General features: G+C 38.9%; 1 protein-coding gene across 1 annotated transcript; it reads right to left on the bottom strand.

Annotated features, from left to right (window-relative positions):
• Positions 1-801: 801 nt before the first annotated feature.
• On the bottom strand, positions 802-22,426 carry MDM1 (Mdm1 nuclear protein). Its single transcript, XM_065743305.1, has 14 exons — positions 22,354-22,426; positions 21,813-21,918; positions 18,697-19,055; positions 18,134-18,268; positions 15,843-15,995; positions 13,884-14,017; positions 11,804-11,903; positions 9,272-9,447; positions 8,157-8,435; positions 6,039-6,187; positions 5,794-5,924; positions 5,109-5,367; positions 3,954-4,022; positions 802-1,866 (listed from the first exon to the last, which is right to left on the bottom strand). Exons 1-14 carry the CDS (start codon positions 22,369-22,371, stop codon positions 1,760-1,762), a joined length of 2,175 nt encoding a protein of 724 aa, XP_065599377.1. The 5' UTR covers positions 22,372-22,426; the 3' UTR covers positions 802-1,759.
• Positions 22,427-22,653: the final 227 nt, after the last annotated feature.

Here is a 22,653-nt window from a genome sequence, read left to right as displayed (position 1 = left end):
CTGACTGGTATGAGGAATGGCGCGGTGAGCAGCACTAGGAAGTTATTCTGTCCTTGTACTCAGCACTGGTGAGGTCCCACCACGAGTACTGTGTTCAGTTTTGGGCACCTCAGTACAGAAAGGACACGGAGGTGCTGAAGCAGGTCTGAAGAAGGGCAACAAGGCTTGTGAAGGGTTTGGAGAATGTGCCCTGTGAGGAGAGACTGAAGGAACTGGGGCTGTTCAGTTTGCAGAAGAGGAGGCTGACGGGAGACCCTACTGCTCTCTTCAAATACCTGAAAGACCTGAAAGGTGCTTACAACCAGAGTGGGGTTGGTCCCTTCACACTGATGACAAGTGACAGGACAAGGGGAAATGGCCGTAAGTTGCTCCAGGGTAAGTTTAGGTTGGATTTCAGGAAACATTTTTTTACAGAAAGGGTTGTTAAGCCCTGGAATAGGCTCCCCAGGGAGGTGGTTGAGTCACTGTCCCTGGATGTACTTAAAAACCGTTCGGATGTGGTGCTCAGGGACATGATTTAGCAGACAGTTGTTAAGAGTCAGGGTAGTATGGTTAGGTCGTGGTTGGATTCGATGATCTTTAAGGTCTTTTCCAACCTGAGTGATTTCATGATTCTATGATTCCAAAAGACTAGTTCTGAGGAAACCTCTTGGCTCTCAGAAGCTCACTGACAATTCAGCTGAACAGCTTTTTCACCAAATACAGAAGTGCCCACATAACAGACTCCAACAATTAGTGTGGTGTAACTCTAAAAGAAACAAAGCCACCAAAACCAATTTGACCTTTTTTTTTTTAATTTTAAATAATATGTGGACAATAATTGCTTAGAAAATCAAAATGTATACAAACTTGTACAAAATTCAAATTGTTACTGTACAAAATTTTCAAATTCAATCATATTAAAAATTGAAGCCACGTAAGAAGAACAAAACCATTGAAAGAATTGGCTGCTAGCCATCCATTTCTTCTATTTTGTGTTGTCTGCATCACGTACAAAGAGAAAACAAACTGTCACCATAAATCACAAATATTTTTTGCCCTGACAATCGTAACAGTATTCCAGTTTCCTAGAAACAGGCAACTGAAAAGAGAGGTAATTAAAATGTCAAAGTCAAGGAAACATCCTTTGGAGTTTATTAAAGGGATCAACTACTCCTAAGTACCTGAGGTTGAAGTGATTTGGGGACAGATGACAGTTCAAGGTGGTTAAGGTTGCTTTTTCTGAAGCTGACATTAAGACTAAATATGGATCCTGCCCACAAAACATCTGATAAGCTGCAGAACTGTATGCACTGACCTTTAATAGTCATCCTGGCAAAAAAAAAATAAAATAGCATAACCAAATATACCACAGTTGCTTTGAAGATACCAGGTTAAAAATCAAGCGAGACGTTCTGTGAGTGATAATGCTGCCCCTGAATACTGCCCCAGGTCATACTGCCTCACTGCAGCAGAGTATCTTGGTAATTAAGACACAGGTTACACAAAAATAATTCTCAGTTTCAAGAGGTGGCATTAAAAAACAAACAAACCAACCATGTGACTGCTGTAACATAATTTTCAATCATAAAGGAACTACATTTTCAACACCAGTTTAAATACTGAAATCTTAAATTGGGATGGCAAGTTCTAAGAGGAACTGTATCAGTGACAAGTGAAAGGATGCTACATGATACTTACAATCACATTTTTAAAAAATGTACAACCTATAAAAATAAATCATTCTACAGAACAATGTCTAGAAAACAGGTGGGAGAGATTATGTCTTGCCCCAGAAATCCTTCCTCTTCTGAGCTCGTTCCAGTATCTGAGATGCAAGTGAGCTAGAGGCTGCTGAGCGAGCAGAAATCTGAGACAGCCTGTCGTCTGGAGGAAGAACAACAAGGAAAAGAAATAAAGAAAAAATAAATATGCATTTAAAACACAGTTACCTTCATGTCAGACTTGGAGAGTACAAACTCCAGAATGAGATCTGCACTCTCACATGGAGAATTTTGACATCACTGTCCAATTCTCCAGGTCATCTTTACACGTAGTCATCTTTGTCAGGGGACCTCAAAATCACCCCTCTGCCACTGACCTCTGCACAGACTAGACTAATAAAAACATCTCTTGAAAGCAACTCTTGAAAGCACTTCAAGAGAACAGGACAACCCTAGAATACCACAAGTAAAACAGCAGAACCTACACTGCCAAAATGTCTTTTTGTGCCAAAACCAGTTTGTGTGCAACCAGCTGTTGAAAGCAATGTGTCTTCTAAAGAAAACAGGAAGTTTAACACAAAAATAAGCAAGCTTTACAAGGTACTTTTGAAAGGTCTTCTTTTTTAATATAAGATTCATTTCGTACCCAACAGATCTAAAATTAAGCAGCCTGGACCATGATTCTGTGGCAAAGCACAATATTACATTCCTATAACAACGTTATTAAAACATTGCTACAGCTCTGTAAACATGCCCTCTACAAAAAAAAAAAATGATCTTGATTACGTTCATTCTCTTGCAATGGATTAAAGAAGTGTAGCAATGCCTTTCAGCCTTTCAGTCACCAGAGAACAACAAAGATTCCACAACTAACCCCTAACGGGATCTGTACTTTGTCAGTGTTTCAGTTTTTTAGTGTCATTTCTTAATCTTTGAAATCCAGTGAAAACAGCCCATAACAGACCTAAACACCATGCATAACAACTATATTCCCCACATATGAGAAAACTGCTAACTGCACTTGTGCAATCAGGGGCATCACTGCAATAACTCCTGGGTTTATACGCACCTGAACAAATACCAGTATATGAAATACCTGTGAGCTGGCACACTGCAGTGTTTCTGAAAGCTCAAACATCATCACTCAGCTCATAGTAAAGAGGTTAAAAAAACAAAAAGTATTTACAGCACTTAAACCGTGAACAACAAAGCTTGTGGGAAGCTGCAGGGTACTATAGGATTTGGTATGTTTTATGTAGATACCCAGATGCTCGGCTTGCAGATGAACCATCTGCACAACCCACACATTTTCCAGCCAACTGCAATGACTAAAATAGAGAATCAGCCCGAACCTTGGTTAAAACCAAGGAGAGAAGAAACGTAAAGGGTATAAGAACAGAGCTTATGTTTATTCTGGGGTATACTTATAAATAACTTACTGTCAGATATAATCTCACTCTGCCCATACTCTGAACCAAAGGCAGGTGATTGCAAGTAGCACAGCACCGAACAGTGTACCCCAAATGCCTTGCTACAAAAATGATGTGTAATGGCCCTAACTATTGAAGATGGCTTTTGAAGCTTTTGGCTGATTCAAAGTCTGGAACAGTTTATTTGTGGCTGCTCTCAAAAGGGCCAAGAAGATGCACTGGTGGTCAATGCACAAACCATCTGCTTCCTCAGAGTAACTTTACAGTAAATGGAAAAAAAGGCCAAAACAGCAAGCAGAATAGCAGGATGCCAGAAGTATCCCTAATACACTAAGCAGAGGAATAGGTTTGAAAATTAAAGTCAAAGGAATTGTTTTATGCTACCTATTTGCTGGTAAAGTCTCAAGCACATGCAATACCTTTTAAGTTGCACCCACAATTACTGAAGCTGCAACCTGAGCTGTGATCATTTTGAAGTTTGTTTCTGTTGCTACCAACACAAAGATGCAAAAAATGTGTGGGGAGGAAATGATTTAAGTATGGAGTTGATCGAGCTATATTAAGCATACTGAACCACAATGGTTTGTTTGATTTTCAGCTGCGTTTACAATGTTTATTTATGCTGGAACATAACTTCATGTTTTCATTTCACATTGCTGGGATGAACATTTTTAATTCTCTTTCTATGAAGCAAAGAGGAATTTATGCATAACTAACAGTATAATAAACCTGTATTAGACCTCCCACATCAGTGGGAAAGTTAAATTCAATCTAGGTAACACAGACATGATATGCAGTAATATCCTGTGATGATAAATACCTTCATTGTTGTAGTTCCTCTCCTGAAGAGGTAGCTGGAAAGATGTCGTTTTTGGATTCCCAACATTTCCTAAAAGAAAAAAAAGTCAAGTTGCTGTTTAAATAATTACTAAATAGGCAAAGGATCTCATTTCAGTATATTTTAAAATATTACTTCCATCAACATCAGTCTTCCAAATAACAAACATGCCAAAAACTCCATGAGACCCTTTAACTGGAAGCTGAGGTAAAATTCACTCCACTGCATTCTCCTCACCTGTCTTTTATAGACACTGTAACAGTTAGTTCATGAACAACGCTCAAGGTGTGTAAAGATCAAACAAAACACAGATGCTAAATCTTTGCAGGGAAATTCTCTGGATTTCACCAATCCACTTAACTTGATCAGTGCTTGCTCCATTCTAGAATGGAAATATTACCCTAGTTTAAATAATCTTTATAACACAAGGACCAAGAATCGTGGGACTATTGTGGTCAGCTACTGAAAGCCTTACCACAAGGGCAACGTAAGCAGACAGGCTTTATTCTGACTGAGAGGTAAAGGACCCCTCTTTATCAGATGTGCTCTCAACATTTGTTAAAAATCTCTGAAATGCTCCAGCACAAATTCCTCCTAAACAAAGATTTTTTCACTGGAGAGTAAAAAAAAAAAAATACCCTTCAGGTGACTTTTCTCAACAGCCAAAATTATTTTTTACAATTTTTTTTGTTTAGTTTCCATGTTCTGCAGAAATAGTTAAGGAGCTTATTTCTCAGAAATTCACAACCTTTGATATATAATGATGTACTCTAAAGAACTTGTTGCGTATCTCTATTGGTCACTCTAGAGGATGGACTTACACAGTTGTAGCCTAATGATTAAATATTACAACTTTTTGTGGTAAATCAAATAGTTCTTATAGTACATGGGTACTTACTGAAACTAATAGAACAGAATTAAACAAACCATAGAATAAAATGGTATCAGTGGAATCTGAAACCAAGGTGGATAGTTATGCACACCTTTCCTTCAGAGCCTCAGCAAGACTAAACATGTAGTACAATTTTTTGTTTATAAACTCAGTAGACAGCAAGGTAAGCACTCCCTTGGCCTGCAAGGTAGCTATTTCCATCATGTGACATTCTTTAACACAGCTAGTTAATAAAAAATACACACCATTATGCTGGAATTCTGGATCCTTGAGAGTCCCTTGAATACGCAGAGAGGGACTCCAGCAAGACTTAGAGTGGTTTTTGGTTGACTTCAGCACAGGAGGTGCAGAGGACTGCTCTTGATTTGCTGAATTAGTAGCAACTCCCTCACCAGAAACACCACTGGGATGCCACTGATCATGCCTAAGTGGCAGAGGATCCACAGTTCCCAGCCCAGCAGGTGGAGAGGTAAGGAGTGAAACAGCTTTTGCTTCTGCTTCACGCTAAAACACAAGGGAAGGAATCATAGAACGGCTTGGGTTGGAAGAGACATCAAGGATCATCAAGTTCCAAAAGGAAGAAAAATAAATAAATAAAAAGCAGTTCATATATACTAACAGCCTTCCAACACAGTCCCTCACATATGCTGCTAATGTTTTTAATGGGAAAAATGAACAGCTCCTGATTACAACCTTTTTTTCCCCCATACATTTAGCAGAAATAGCCAAAATGGTGCTCATCTAATCGCACTCCTTTGTTTGATAGACAAAAACTATTTTTATTCAGACATCAGCCCTTCTAGTCATGGATGCTAAAGATTTTACAATAGCAAATGATAACTCAAGGAAAAGATTTTTAAGTTGTTATTCAAACTTACTTTAAAACCATATTCCTAAAACCCATGGCACTAAGTCTGTTTTCTCGCTCACCCGGAAGGACCTTCTTTGTGAAGCATCTCTTGCACCTTGCTTTGCTGAGGATGGATCTGCTCCTAAACTTCTCATTCTCTGCTGTGAAGATGAAGACTTGAATTTAGGGGGAGACACTAGAATCGCACCTCCTATTGTAGTGGAAAAGAAAAAAATGCTTATTACATTAAAAAAATCTTGCTAAATTAATTCACATATCTGTTTTATTTTGGTCCTGTATTCAAAAATACAAAAACATCTATTACCAACAGCAGGGGTAGTGAGATCATGATGAGTTCTCTGAGCTCGACCAAGTGCTCTCAGCTTTGGAGTAGGAAGCCTGCCACCAGGCTCTGAGGATACTGAAGAAGAATCTGACTCAGCTGCAGGAGAATTCAATAAGCAGGTATTCTCACTGCAAAAATGAGAAATGATTACAGGATTAGCTCAGCTGCTGGGCATTGTGCATTCAAATGTTTTGCTACTAATACATTCCTACAATGAAGGCAAGTCAGTTAGGGTCATAAAGCACCAACATCCCATAGCTAAAACATCTGCTTGCAATGGGGAATCCTGAATTCCAGCTTCTGAGCCTCAGCTTCTGTTATGCTGTTGTTTTTTAATTTAATTGGCTAAAATATGTAAACAGTGTCAAGGTTCAAATTCAGGCTCCCTGTTTCCCAATAAACTTTGAATATCTTGCTTCGCAGCAGCACAGATCTCACCCTGAATAACTGACTGCTAATAGTCACCTCAAAGGCTGGAATGTGGGTTTGACTTTTCAGTCATGCATGGGAAGTGTTGAATCACAGACTGAACCACTGACTGATCACCTGAGGCAAGCACTGAGTCAACCATGGGAGCACAGGTGAAGGCAACTCACCTGTGTGACCAGAAAGGGTGGAGTCTGGACCAGAACCCATTTAAGGGCTGGCCAACATTGGGGGAAGGATCTCTTGTTGGAGATCCCTCCCCTGTGGAGTTTTGGGCAAGCCTTGACCATCTGCAACAGGTGAGCCTTTCTTTATTTACTGGTTGTCTGTATACCATCCAGATAAGCCACATAAAATATACCATCCATCTTGTTGTTTTCTGTGGATACTATTCTTTTGGGTTATTCACCCACCAAGTCATTATCATGGAATTGAAATCAAGCATCCCACATTTATACAACCACTGTAGTCCCCAGGTTATTACAGAAATTAGCACTACCACTTCTGCATTCTTCCTCCAGATGCACTGCAGCCTGCATGCCCATGGTGCCTGAGGAACCTGACCCTACCAGATCCAGAGGACATCTTCGCAAAAAAGTCTCATTTCTAGCTTTCTAACGGGTTTTAATACCAAGCAGTTGTTAAGCTGCTCTGCATGGTCATATCCAGAGCAGATCTCAAGGTACACAGTATTTCAAGATCTCCAAGGTCAGTCAGAAACTTCTATGAATTAGCTCATCTCTAGAATTGGACAAACTTAAGGTTTTCAGATGACAGTTTTAAATGTTAAAGCCTGCATTTCATTTCTACTTGGGTCTAGCACCTCAACCTTTCTTTGCCCAGGTTCTGCAGAGGATATATCCCAGAAGGATGATAATTATATATCTTTACTTGAGACTTCTGAGGCAATACCAAAGATAAAGCACAATGAGGAATACAAAATGCTCTGGTAGTATGATAAAGAGGGCCAGAGTACTCAGATTTAAATACATACCAAGCTAACACACTGCTCTACCAAAAATGCTTACAAAATTTGCACAGTAAAAAGCCAGAGACATCAGTAACTAGATATATTAAGGATCTTTCAACAAATACTTATTACTACACACTGTACACAGAATTGACCTCTTTTTTTTCTAAATTCCCCTACCCCTACTTTTCCATTTGGGCTCACTGGATTCTAGTAAAATCTTCTCTCCCGAGTCCTCTATCTTTGCCCAAAAGTTTTCTTCAGTAAAGCAGATGCAAAAAAACAAGATTAGAACGGATTCTATCCCTTCAGCACAACACTGTCAACCTGAAGCAAACTGTGAGCTTTGATTTTCACTGTACTTTGCTACTGTGCAATGAACAGTCCCTTCTGATAGGCCTATACTGCAAGTTTTAAAGCTTTTGGACAAATCCATTATAATTTTTCACGCTTCCATACAAATTACAACTTAAGTCTTCCAAGCCAGAAGTCCACTATTCCTAACGATGGATCCATTTCCATCATCCATCTCAGTGTCTTGAGGTTTCTTATCATCAAACTACTAAAAACAAAAGTAGTGCCACACTGAAATGTACTTGCATTAAGTAACCCTGCTTCTACAACAGAAATTAGTTAACCTACGTATTTCTGAGATGTTAGATGAAAAAAATGGTATGTGCCAAAAGAATATTTGGTTTTACCCTTCAATTTTGTTATCTTCATTGATATCCTTATTGTTTTTTTCTAAATTCTGTGTCACAACTAGAGCTTGCTCATTTTCTTTTTCTTCTTCTTCTGTTGATTGCTGACTCTCTTTTTCTTCAGTACCTTCTTGTTCACCCCAAACTAAACGTCTTTTGACTGGAACAGTTGGCACATCTGACAAGTCTTTCTTCGCAGTGTCATCCTGGTGAGACTGTTCCCTGGAGACAGGTTGCTGCAGCATTTTTGGCCTTGGTGCACTCTCCTTTTCAGAAACTCTAGGTAACAAAGAAAGCAGCATTTTGTACCACTGATTTCGTAACACATATATGTCTATGTAGAGTACATTCATCCAGTTCAGTCCCCCACAATAAATACAGCTCAGATATTAAAAAGTAGTAGAGTTAACACAACATATATGTTTTGGAGACTTCAACTGATGATTAAGCAACCTATTTTCAAGCTCAACTATGAATGCTGTGAACTACCATTTCCAAAAATTGACTGTAAAATTAGGGCTCTATTGCCAAACTGAAAATTAAAAAATATCAGAATACACAAACAGGTTTTCTTCCCCCCTCATTTTGGGTAATAGCTGTCTGTACGTTTCATTAAAATACTATTTTCCTAGCAAAGCATTTATTAATCTACCTGGTATTTAAAGAAACAATCATTCCAGCTTAGAAGCTTACATCTCGGAAGCAAACTGTGTCTGAGATTCAACCATCAAATTACCAATTAATCCCAACAAGAACACTGACAAAATCTGAGCAGGCAAAACATACTTCATACCACTCCAATGGAAAGAGGAACATTATTTCAGTATGATTCAGAGAGAGTTTTTCCATACCTGGTGAGACTAAATTTGCCACACTAAATAGGCGTGTGCAGATAACCATAAAGGAGTAGCATTTCTCTTCTTTTAGAAGATTAGACCATTCCTCATTTTAAATTGGATCACATTTCAACCAATGCATCTTTGAAACAGTAAATGCCTACATCCATTCCAGAAAATTTACATAGAATCCAACAAGATCTCAAAGTTATGCTAAGCCAAACTAAAGCATTTTGCCTTATTTCAGAGCTGCAGAACATGGAGGAACGACTACCTTACCCAGCAAGATCTAGTGCTCTGATGTCATTGCTGATGCCTTCTTCTGAACTGGAAGTTGAGGACACATCCCACAGACTGTTATTATCAGATAAGAGCTGGTTGAGATGGTATCTGGAGAAGTGTGTTCCCTCTATTCGTTGCCTGTAAGCCTTTGCTCTTGCTCGAAGTTCTCTCACCTGCACACATCAAGGCTACATAAGTGGCATGCCAATTTAAAGTTCACTTGCATATTACTACCAAGTACTTGCATTAGCTAATGGCAGCTAAAAGAGAAAGGCAAGTTACTCATAACACAATCGCCCACAGCGCAAACATTGCATGCTGCAATAAGTGCAACAAAAAGAAAGCAAAAATAACAGAAGTTTGTGTTTAGCAAGCATATCTGAGCCATTAAGCCAAAGCAAAATTACTGATTACTCATTCAGTGAGAACAAAAAGTTACGCAGCAGACATTATTAAGCTTAGTACTGGATTCTAGTTTTTTCATTAGTGTTCAGGCACAGCACAGTGCTCCAAACTTTAAAACAAGAACTTAGATGCAACAAACCTCCATATACCACATAGAATTTAGGGAGTTTTGAGATGCCTAAAGGGAGGAATATAGAATTATTTCAAAATTTCTTAATTTTCTCTCAACACCATATTACTATTGTAAGTTTGTCAGAATCTAAGTAACAACATAAGTACACAGCTCTATGCTGCCTCCCTGAGATTCGGTAAAAAGCAGTAAAACAAATACATCAACACTGCCACAACACCAGTTTTCACTGAACTTGAGGAAGTTGATTTGCATTTCTAGGTCTTATGCAAAAATACATTTACTGTGTATTAATTTACATTTCAAGTTAACAGACCTATATGCATGCGAAATATCAAGTTCATAAATTGTGAGCACTGCACCTGTCTTTTGCTACATTAGTTAGTGAGGAGCTAATGACTACATGAGATCTCTTGGTACTACTGTATGTAACTCATAATATCAAAATCATTCCTTCTAGGCTAGCACTACCTACGTGAATAAGATGGAAAACTGTTAAAATGTCAGCTTTGGTTTCAAAAGCTAAAAATTGCAAGCCCTCTCTTTATACATTACACTGCTGAAATTAGTTAAAACAGTTACAACACTCAGTCTTCCACTTTTCAAACACAATTTAAAGAGCAAGAATACAAAGCAGCAACAAAAGTTTACTTTTATTTTCAAACAATTCAAAATAAGTTCTTGATTCTATATGAATTTTGCTTCACAAGAAGGGTTTACAGGAACTATGCATTTTGTCAAAAAGAAGGAAAGCAATACTGACGCTTCCTTCATTATAATTTCTATTATTTTTTATTTCACAATAGGCTTAACAAAGTTCTTCCTGCAAGGAAGGAGAATAAGTGGGCCAAATTCCACAAATCCAACTAAAAAGCAATTGGATACAGAAGATGGGTGTCCACTTAGACTGCACCAGCTAATATCTCAATAGTTGACCCATTAAGCTACCGAAGAATAGTCCATTAAAAATACATACTTGTCATTTTACAAAGAGAATTCAAAGGTGCAAATGATTCACTTTAAAAAGAAAAATGATAAATTAATCATGATAGTCACAACAGAAGGAATACAAATCCAGAGCAACAGGACACTGCAGGGGAAGGAAGAATACTATGTCTCCAATGAATTGTGAGGAAGTACAAAGGACAACCGACTCCTTCAGCGACTCAGCAGGCAGCATTATCTCAGCAGGACACTGGCCTCAAAGAGAACTAATGTGATTATGAATTGTCCACATTAATTTTTCAAAAATGTAAAATGAAAAGGTCTCTTTGAATTACTGCTGCAAAGCAACACTTAATAATATATTATAGCATAGCAGTTTAGCAATAATCACAACAGCTAAGGTCACACCAGGACTCTTTATTACAATCCTTGCCTGTTTGGACTCAAAACTTCAGGCTGTTTTTTGGACCCAAAATTATCTATGTAAGATCTCAACTGGGAAAGCAGACTGCAGCAGCCAAAGCTCATCATCTAATCACACTACAGAGAGATGTTTTGTAGGTACCTTCAGCAGTGATGAGTCTCAAAGAGCAACCAGAGCTAATGGTAAGATGGAGCTGTGCAGAACAGTCTTGTCAGTGCATTAGTATGGGAAAGCATATGGAATCATTTAGAAACCAAAACAACTATCAAGAAACTGGTAGGGCAGCCTGTACTCTGAACAGCCGAAGTACTTTTGTTACTTCACAGTAAAACTGATTAGCTTGGCAGTTTTCCCAAGTTTAACACTCCTGCAATAATCTGCTGTAATATACTTCTCAGTTTCTTCTGTATTATTCATGTCATGTTAATTAATTTATTTTTTAAATCACACTGCCTCTTATCTCTTCTTACTACTGTCTTGCCAGAATCTAACCTTCTTTGCATTCACCCGTAGGAGCTTGAGTTGTTAGCATTACAATGTCAAACCAGGGTTCAAATTCTTTTACATATAAAAAGCATAATACAAACCATACTCAGGCCTCTGATTATTTTTAAAGAATGCTCACCTGGTTGGGAACTTTACTCCTAATACGAGACCAAGCTCCATCTTTGTAGAAATACTGGGCTGGAGACAAAAATTTTGATCTATATTCAGTGTTCATCTTCCTAAGACATCAAAAATAAAGAGGGGAAAATAGAAAGAATTATCCTTGATATCCAGAAGACTCCCACAGAGCATTTTTTAAGTTACATCCACAATAAAAAGTATTCTTGCACTTAAATCCCAGGACTCAAGATGTGAAAATATACTCTCTCAAACACAGCTCACTCTATCAACACGACTAGACCCGAAAAGCTCATTCAGTTGGTAATTATTCCTGATTGTTTTTCCTTCCAGCACTTCTGCCAGAAGCTTTTGCCCTCTCAGCAAATCAGCAGAACACAGTACACACACAAGGCTCAATTACTTTGATGCAAAATGAAATACGTTGGTTTAAATCATACACAAAGGTTTTTAAGTAAAATGCCTGGTTTGGCACTAAGGCAGTCAGGATGTTTCCTTCCATGAACAATGCTATAAAGGCAATACACTCTGCATATGGGTGGGGTGTGCTTTGGGGGCAGATCCATCTGACAACCAGAACAAGGTTCAGTATAATTCACCTACTTCCTCCTGTTTTGGATCTACAGAAACATTCAGTATTCTTAAAGACAGTCATCTTCCCTTCTGCCACACTGTGGATTGATTAGCTCAAATTTCAAGTTTCTTGTTTCTACCCTTGCTTTAGAACATTGCTAACTATTTTCACATACTCAATATCAAGCAATTAAATATCTTTTCCAGTCCTTCAGAAATAGACCATAGATCACGAGATAATAAAATGCACCTTGAGAAAAACAGAAGTATCAGGGGAAAAAAGAAACATTCAGAACTTGTTTCCTAACGTCCCTTTTTTGAAACTCACAGAATTCCTTGTTTTATTCGCAAAGCTAATTGATTAGCTCAAAAACACATAAATGCTGTGCCTGCTGTACCGTAGGCAGGTCATGCAGTGCAGGTTGCATACAAAATGCAAGTCCTGCCTGCATACATAGAACCTGCATATTTTCCACAATTGTTAGACCAGTTACTTTTGTTTTGTTCTACCGCACTGAGTGCATACGAGGCAGAAATCCATATTTAAACAGGTAGCAAGCATTCAAGAAATTTTCACAGAATCTTACACTAAAAAAATCAACTATCTAATCTAAAACTTCAAGGAACTACAACATCCAAAGAGTTTACGGTTTCAACTCCACTATATCCACATGCTTTTTCACAAAGTAATGTTACCTGACAGTATCTTGAGTGATCATTTTGCCATTATCTCCCAAGGCCAAGTCTCATGTCCCACCTTCAATCTAATGCCTTGACACTGCTAGGAAATTATGTGCACTGGGTAATGCATGAAGCATGAACATAGCAGGGATATAATAGATTTCTGCATTTTTAAACTTGCATCTATTCTGGGCTTTTATTTCTCTGACAGATCTCAGATGTGTGGAAAATGGGAACAGGATTTCAGTTTCTACAATGAGAGCATGTGACAGAAGAAAAAGATGCTTAGATCTCTCTCAGCAACATGCAATGCTGTCTTCTTTCAGTGCTTGTCATATTACCCAGTACAGGACAAATTCCTTTATTGCTTTTTACTTCATGTGTTTACTTGCACTATTCTATAGGATGGACAGTGGTACAGAACAGAAAAAGAAAAGGCATCAGGTACAATTGAAACAGTTTAAGGCATGTGGAGCAAGCACAAGAGAGCTGTTTGCAAGGTAACTACAGCTTCCAAAGCACTCCCTGAAAGTGTAGTAGCAACACTGCAGCAATTGAATTTCATTCATGTTAAATTTATTTATCATGTTATTATTATTGTATCAGAGGTTTAACTGAAGTGGCATATTTAAAAGCTTCCACTTCCACTGCCTGGAGAAAAGGATGCAAATTCACACCAGGTTTAGATGTGCCACAGGAAGCTCAGTCTCAGCACTGCAGGGGACAGACCCCACATTTGCTCTTGCAACAACAGGACTGCATAGTTAAAGGTCATCACCCACCACTCCAAACAGACTGCTGCACAGGTTCTCTCATTTTATACATACCCACGATTTGTACGTAGAGAAAGGGGCTTTTGATTGATATGCTGCTTATTTTTTCGTTTAGGATGTTTCTGCTCTGATTTCCCTTGTTTTGATGCATCTTCTGCTGGTTTTTGAAACAGTTCTTCCCTCTTAGTCTGAGACAAAGATAGTTTTAAAAATAGTGTATTAGCTAACAAACTAAACCGTCCTATTCCCTTTGACACCAAACTTTTGCAAACAGTTCACTGATTTTAAAATGTTAACTGTTCTACATATTAAATAGAAGCTAGCATGTTACATTCCTTTGTTAATACAAAAGTATAATCATGACAATGCCAAAGCTACAATTCTGAGAGCAAAGTTCTCTTAGTTAGATGACCTATTTTGTATACTTCACAAAATGAATTTAACATGAAACAGAATTATGAGCTCTCAGTCTTACAGTGGAACAAGAGAAACTATTTTATAATAAACAAAAATGAGAGCTCTTCATTTGCTGCCATTCTGGTTTTGAAATTCATCAGATATTTATTTTATGGTTATTCATCAGATTATTTTTTTTACTGCTTATCTTATGCCCTTGGAAATCTCAAGCATTATTTCTGGTTCTACTGGAGACCCTTGCAGAAATTCTTCAAATTCAAGAAAACCAGAATGGGAAAATATATATCTTCACAAAGCATCACAAAAATCTCTGTTGTTTTTCCCCTAAGATATTCAAAGAAAATGTGGGCATGAACAAAAACTGTTCTGAAGTACTTTTGCCAAACATCATCTTGTCATACCGTTCTCTTCTTTTTCTGACACTTTCACTTTATTAGTTCTCTTGGGAAAACATAACCTGAATTTCTGATACTAAAAACAAATAAACACTTCCTGAAATCCTCCTGCCTTTCAGGCTGTCTTCATATCTGCTACAAGTGGCAAAAGAGCACATGATGTCTGCCCCTCTCTAATGAGATTTAAAGCAACAGAAAAATCTAGGTTCTAAATGATAAAGCCTCCAATCTGACAATCATCTCTAAGAACCTCAAGAGTACCAACAACTTAAACAAAGCCAAGGCACTCCATGTTAAGCACATGTTTTGCTTGGTGACAGTCCTAGTGAATGTTGTTTCTCTTCTATCAAAAAACAGAGATATGTATTGAAAAGACTCACACGTTGCCCTTCTGCCTGATACATAATATGCCATTACAGCCCTGCATCTGCCTTTCAACTTAAAATCATAGAATCACATAATCATGGTTTGGGTTGGAAGAAACCCCGAGGATCATCAAGTTCCAACCACACTGCCACAGGCAGGGCCACCAACCTCCAGATCTGGTACTAGACCAGGTTTGCCCAGGGCTCCATCCAACCTGGTCTTGAACACTTCAGGGATGGAGCATCCACAACCTCTCTGGGCAGTCTGTGCCAGCACCTCACCACTCCCTCTGTGAAAAACCTCCCCCTGACATCCAAAAACATGATAGCAAAGATAAATGAATGATAATTCTTCCTCCATCTCCTTTTACATTACAACCGTTGCCTAAAAATCAGTTCCAACTGTGTTTACACATTATTATTTCTTTGTTTTTAATCCACACACTATGTGACTTAACCAAAAAGTTCCCACCCAGCCCTGCTGCAAACTAAAAGAATGTACTGGCAGCAATGAGAGCATAAACTGGGGAGTTAGATTTCAGAAAGTTTCAATTAAGAAAAAAAAAAACTTGAAAACTCATTCAAATTAAGGTGGCAGTTCAGGAAAAAAAGTAATGTTAACAGAACAAATGCATGACAAACTGTTACTGCAAAGAGAACTGTTACAGCATTACTTCCACTCCTTGACCGCAAAACCATTATTGACACTGGACTCAGCGTCATTAATAACAGCTATAAAATGTAACTTTAGAAAATGTTTTAAAACCCACATTACTGAAAAGAACAATCAAAACTATTCAAGAATACACATGCTTTTCTCTTAGGGAAATATTTACTTGCTCATTAACCAGAAATTCTCTCTCTTCTGAACGTTTCTCTTGGGGACCCTTAGCAGCAGGAGAATCTTTGAAATGTCTCACATTTTCAGTTTCAGAAGTAATTGCAGGAGATTTAAATGGAGGTACAGGTTTACTCATATTGTAAAGAGCCTTTAGGAGAGAGGAAAGAAAAAAAACAGTAATAGTACTGTGATCTGCTTTAACTTAAGCTAAATTTTCAAAATCAGTTAACCAATTCATGTAAATATGCTCACAAACCAACTGAGAGGGAGCCATGCATGAGTATAGACCATGATCAGATTAATTAACTTCTAGGACAAACTGAAGAAGAACTTATTTTCAAAAAAGTACATTACAGGAGATCGAACCGGGTTAGGTTAGACCTCTACTCAAATCCTGTTCTAACTGAACTCCATTAACAGAGGTTTTTTTTATTTGGGAAAGCAGTGGAGAAATGTAAAAGTCTGAAGCCGAACTGCAACAAAGGACCTTTTCTTTCTCAAACATATGCCAGAGAACTCCCAGGGAGTCCTCAGTACATACCCTGTCCTAAGGCACAACCATTCTCTGATTTAGAACTGGGTGTTTAGAGCTTGGTAATCTGATCTAATCAGCTTTCCAACTGCTACTGCATTTATTCTAAGCCAAGGTACAGAGTTTGCCTAATATGCGGTCTGGTGTCATTTCTTCACGGTGTGCTGACAGTTAAAAGATGATGCCATATGTCACATGTGGCACGCATTTTCCTCAGCTTTGCTATGTGAGTTTAGGTCAGATTTACAATCTAACTTGGATAACTTGGTCACAGAAGTTTCTGCAAGAGATAGTTCTTGTCATTATTCAACATCCAGGTGTGCATTATTCAACATTATTCTTGCATTATTCAACATCCAGATCTCCATCACTTCAACAGCAGCGAGAAGAATAACAGATTCTCAATATTTTAGTTTTTAATCATGACATTCTAACCTTAAGCTCAGAAGCTGCAGTTACACATACTCAGATTATCTCTAAACTATATTTATCTAAGCATTTATAGTACTTACAGACTTATTCTTAGGGTTTCCTATTCTCTATAATCTGTGTGGAACAAGTTTGCTATTTTAGTCCCTACATTCTTTCCTTTTCAGCACAATATTCACAAGCATGAAACTGACATTCTGGGACCAGACTCTTCCTCAACCAGCCCTTTTGCTTCTATACTACTGTCACACTTAGCAATGAGCTTTCCTTGCATAAAGGACAGCTGGGAAACAGGTATCTCAACGTCCATCCACCTGCTTGGCACGGCAACAAGAAAAAGATGGGAATGAGTTTTGAAGGGATTATTCTTACTCATCATTTGTTATCTTTCAAAGCTGCTACTAAGCAAATCTGCACACCGTAGATAAAAAACAGATGGCACTATCAGTAGTAATCCTACTAATGCATATGCTCCTTGTGAGGAAACAGAAGACTGAATAGAAATTCTCTTTCACAACAAAGTTTAAAAATCCAAATTCTTTAAGAGACCCTGTACTGTAAAGAGGGCTGAAAGACAGACTGGGTCTCCTCAGTTCTGACCTCAGTAACAATAAATTGAAAAAACAAAGCAGTCTTTCAAGTCAGAATTATCCTCTATGGCCAGATTAGAAATAGCAGTATTTCCAATCCTACAAAATCCAAGAAATGAGATGCATCAAAACACCACAACAGTCTTATAAAAATCAGGAGATTTCACTTTTAAATGTAAGCAGTTCTTCTGAAAGAAAACTACATCTGTGTACAGAGATGCCTTTTGGGGCCTAGGAGCATATATGCACAGAGACAGAGGTTGAGAGTAAGAAACTGTGGTAACCCATAAAAGACCATGAGAATAAATACTGAAACCTGCATGATTTCAGTGGTAAGATGTTACTGTAACACAGAACACCTGAACAGTCCTACGCTGATCAGCTATAAGCTAAACACAAAAATTATTAAAATAAAAAGACTAATACTTAGAACACCTAAAGTATATTAGTGAAAACTGAAGAAAATGGTCTTCCTTGAAAGAGCTGAATGCAACCAAGAAGGAGATGATCAAGTAGTTAGACCTGGCTACAATGAAGAATTGTGAGGAAAATTATCTAACCATACTGCACTCCTGTACACGGTAAGAGAGGTGAAATATATATATAACAGCATGCCAGTTCATGAAAGGAAAGAAAAGGGAAAAAAAAAAAAAAAAGGAGAGCGAGAGGAAAATAAGCAACTTTCCTGATAACATAAATTCTTCATCTACTTTTTGAAACTTTTTTTGGAGTTACCTCTTCAGCTGCAAGTATTGGTGACTTTTCATGAGGACTCTTCCAAATGAATTGACTTTGATATTCAGAATTTCTAGGGAAAGTGCTTAAACGTGGAATATTCATGCCTGCTCTCCTCTGAAGGACTCCGTGAAGCTGAAAACATAAAGTAGTAAATTTTATACCAACTGCTCCCTTTCCTACGATGTTTTTCAAGTCATCAATGCACATCTTAAAACCAATTTTTTTGTTGTTATATGATTTTCATGAATATATTTTCTCATTTCAGTCAACAAGTCCAAGAAGTCTACAAATTATTGGCTAAATCCTTGTTTAACTGAAATCAATCCAGACAGCATGTGAATGGAAGAAGCCCTACTGACCTACAGAGAACCAAAATCTGGTCTCCAAAGTACTGTTCTCCCAACAGAGAAGCCACAGTATACGAACATCAAAACATAGAACTTAGGAGAGTTAAACAACAGAAGCTGGTGTAAGTGTACAAAATTACCATAAATATCAGATATTTATAGTAATTTATAGTAATTTTTATATCAGTACATTAATGAAAAGTCTTCCCTTACCCCATTGTTCATTTTTTCTGCTTCTTTTTTTGGAGATACAAATGCTTCCTTTCGGTTAGGCAGAGCTACTGGTGGTGATTTCTTCATACTATCTTCTGCAAGGGCAACAGCTGTTTCAACTTCAGAATCTGAAGAATGTGACCAAACTTTTGGGGGGAGCCTTGGTCCTTCAGATGTTTCAGTTTTTTCCTGATTCACATCATGACTGTGCTCTGCACACAACTCTGCAGTCTTAAGAGCCTCTGTTTCAACTGGCTCACTTGGATCACAATCTCCTGTCCATTCAAAGGACTTTGAAATCTGTGGGTTATGGTAAGGTACCCTTCTCTTCGAAATGAAGTTTGGTTCTCTTGTGATTCCTTAAAAAAAAATTTAAAAAAAAGACATTAAGCTCAACATAAAACATTATCTTGAACATATATCACTCTATTACAAGAAGAAACTGGAAGTTTATCATACACTAGATCATTAGAGAAAAGCTATCCTATTTTCTCTGAGAAATGAGAACCTATGAATTAAGGGCACAACTGTAAAATCACGGCTTCTTTCACATTTGTAAACACCTTTCCATTAAAGAGGGACAGTAATGTGGCACTCCAAGACCACACTGGATAAAACCCTGTAGATAGAATATGGACAACGACCTTCTCCAAGATGACTCTGAGAACAGAAAACAGGTGGTGGTTAACACAAACAGAATAGCCAGTGTGCAATGATAAAGTATCTCAAAAGCACTTCTACCTAAACCAGCACTGTGTATCTGCTAGACAGGTTCTTGCTGTGCAGGGACCCTTTAATACAACTGTTCGCCATTAAAGAACTGATGCTTGAATTGAAATATCTTGAAGGGTTGACTTAAAAGTTTTATCTCAGATCACTGGTAACTTTTTACAGCACAAACATAAATTAATTATCAAAATTCTACCAACACTGCATAGAAAGACAAGGTGCAGAAGAAAATAAGAATACCCTGCCATTTTAAGACAAGGATTCAATGTCTGAACTCATTTAAAGTAGGAAATGACAGTCCAACTGGGAAGTGTGAAATTATAATGGAAAAATAATTGAAGGATCATAGCTGGTTGAAAGAAAGTTTCTCCTGTTTTGTTTTTTGTCTTTTTTTTGGGGGGGGGGTGGGGGGAAGGGAGGGGGAAATCAATGTAAAAAAAAGACAATAGCCTGCTGTGAGAAGTATACAAAATGTCCAACAGGATACAAACATTCAACAGGACATTCTATCCAACTCCATTCAACTTCCAACTACACACAGGTACTCAGAAATAATTCTAGAGGACAAACACTGGAAAAGTTGCAGGAAAAAGACAGCATCTGCACCTACTTCTCTGGTAGTGTTCCAAGTCATTCTTCAAACTGTCAACTATGTATTTCAACAAAAACAGTAAGTGAATTAACAACAGCAACTGCACAGATGGTAAAGTCCTATAAGGTGTCAAGAGAGACATTCAAAGATGCACACTGCTAAGTGGACAGAAAAAAAGTGGGAGTAAAAATGGATAAAAAAAAATGTAGGCAAACTAACCCAAGCACACATAAAATCAAAGCTATAACACAAGGAGAAACTGCTGTAATGTTAACTCATGACTTAACTGCAAATCTTGAAATACTTGCTGTATAAAGCTTTACCATCCCACACAACTGGAGATGATTCACAACCCAGTTTTCAAAAGAGGTTAATGTATTTGGATGTTCCCATGTTTCAGGATTTGTGGAAATTGCTCTCTTAAATTCAAGTACTCATACCTACAACCACGTGTTAAGGAAAGCAAAGCTAAAGAAATATGTATTTTGCAGTAACTGGAAAAAACGAATTTTATATAAAAGTACAATTTTTGGCAAAGTTAAATTAGTTACTTAAATGGCTAGTATCTCAGTCAAAAAGAAACTGTGCATCCAGCAGCTGGTTCTTAATTATTACTTGGTCATAATTTAGAGCAGTTTCTGTAACAGAGAATGAATACACTGGATTCTGATTACACAGACAGCATTGCACAACTTTGTTAATTTTGTTATTTTCCTGCTCCTTTTCAAAGCACTGCAGACGTTGTTCCCCTACAGATAACTCCTATTCCTCTACTCTCTTTCTATCAGATGCAATTTCATTTGTTTCCTACATTCCAATCCCACATTTTCCTCCCATAAGAACATTTACATATAAGGCTGAATCCTAGACTGTAGCATCACAAGCTCTGTCCTTCAATGTCCATCTCTTTTTGATTCTCCCACTTAGCTGCCCTGGGATTCTTCCTAACAGTTTTAACTTATATTAAACTTTGACCCAAGTTAGTTTGTTCTTTAATACAAAATTTTACTTGCCACTTTTGTGCATGACAGATAACCCAACACCTCCTTCTACACACCCTGAACAGGCTAATGTTGCATTTGTGCTTCATATTCGGGATTCAGTTGATGCTACACATCAGAAACCATGTGTTTTTCAGTTTTGTCTAAGTAGCTCTAACACTAAAAGGAAGTTTCAGTGTAGCCAAAAGGAATAGGACATTCAAAAAACATGCTCCCCTTTACAGTAATTAAGAATATACTTTTAATTCAGTTAAGTGTCCAAACTGTGCTCATGCTCAATCTCAGGGATCCTTTCTCAACACGTTGTAGCTGAGGCTTGCCCCTTCCAGAGCTGGGGTTAGCAATCAGAATTACAGGGTTGGAGAAGACCTCTGGAGATGATCTAGTGCAATCCCCTGGACTAGGTTATACAGGAAAAGTGTCCAGGCACTCCAAGGAAGGAAGCTCCACAGCCCTTCTTTGGCAGCCTGTTCCAGTGCTCTGTCATCTTCAAAGTAAATTAGATCTTCTCATGTTCAGATGGAAATTCCTGGGTTCCATTTTGTGCCCACTGGCCCCTTGTCCTCTTGTTGGGCACCGCTGAAAGATGTGTGACCCCATCCACTTGACTTCCACCCTTCAAATACTTACAAGCACTGATAAGTTCAGGTCTCCCACCCTTTTCCTCATATGGGAGACGCATCATCTCTGTAACCTCCCACTGGACTCTCTCAAGAAGTTCTCTGACATTCTTGAACTGGGCAGTTCAGAAGTGGAAACATGAAATATCGCAGGGGCAGTTTGAAGGTGCTTACCCAACTGATCCGACCGAAGGCCTGCCCACGGGGGCTTCTGCTCTTGGGATGGGCTACACAGCTCGGGGGTTTTCCACCTGAAGTTTCTGCTATACTCGCTCAAGCCCTGCAGCAAAGAGAGATGCCTGTCAAGAGACGTCTGTCCTGCTCCTCCAAGCCTACGGGTAACCCACTGCCAAGGGGAAACACAGAAGGCAGGATTTACTTAAGCTTGGAAGGTGCTCTTCATCCTCCAAACCAAACCCCATCCAAGAGTATAAACAAACCAACGTATAGCAGAGAAGAAGAAAAAAAAACAGCACACAAAATCTTTAAACCGAGCTTTAAAAAATCTCTTCTACGCGCATGTCTGAGCTCTATCTGCTGTCTGTACGAGCTCCTTAGCACAAGGATCCCCCTATCCCCGCAAAGGCGATCTGCTGCGGCCGCACTCCGCGCCGGGCCGAACCCACCGCCTTCGCCCGCCCAACGCTCCCCCACCCCGGCCCGGCTGGGACCGGCCCGGCCAACCCGCACACCCCGCCGGTCCCCGGGGCCTCACCCTGAAGCGCACGGGCATAGCGGCGCGCAGGGCACAGGCCCGCGGCCCTCAGTACCGCCGTTCCCTTGGCAAAGCCGCCGGCCCGAGCGAGCCTGCGCGGCGCTGCGGAGCGGGGCGGGCCCCGACGCCTCCCTCACGGCGCTGCCGCGGGGCCATGTCCGCCGCGTTCCCAGCGGCCCGCCCTCACTGTGCGCTACGCCGAGCTCCTCGTCAGGGCTGGTCCTCCCCTGGGCACCCTCAGCCTCTTTTAAAGTGCATCGAGTTAGAAAGAACAGAGAGGATGTTTAAAAATAATAATAA

This window comes from Cyrtonyx montezumae, unplaced genomic scaffold (assembly GCF_038088225.1).
Source record: "Cyrtonyx montezumae isolate F1298 unplaced genomic scaffold, pur_monq_1.0 scaffold_3, whole genome shotgun sequence".
NCBI lineage: Eukaryota > Metazoa > Chordata > Aves > Galliformes > Odontophoridae > Cyrtonyx > Cyrtonyx montezumae.
The sequence above is the reverse complement of the archived record's forward strand: the minus strand, read 5'-3'. Positions and strand labels throughout refer to the sequence as shown.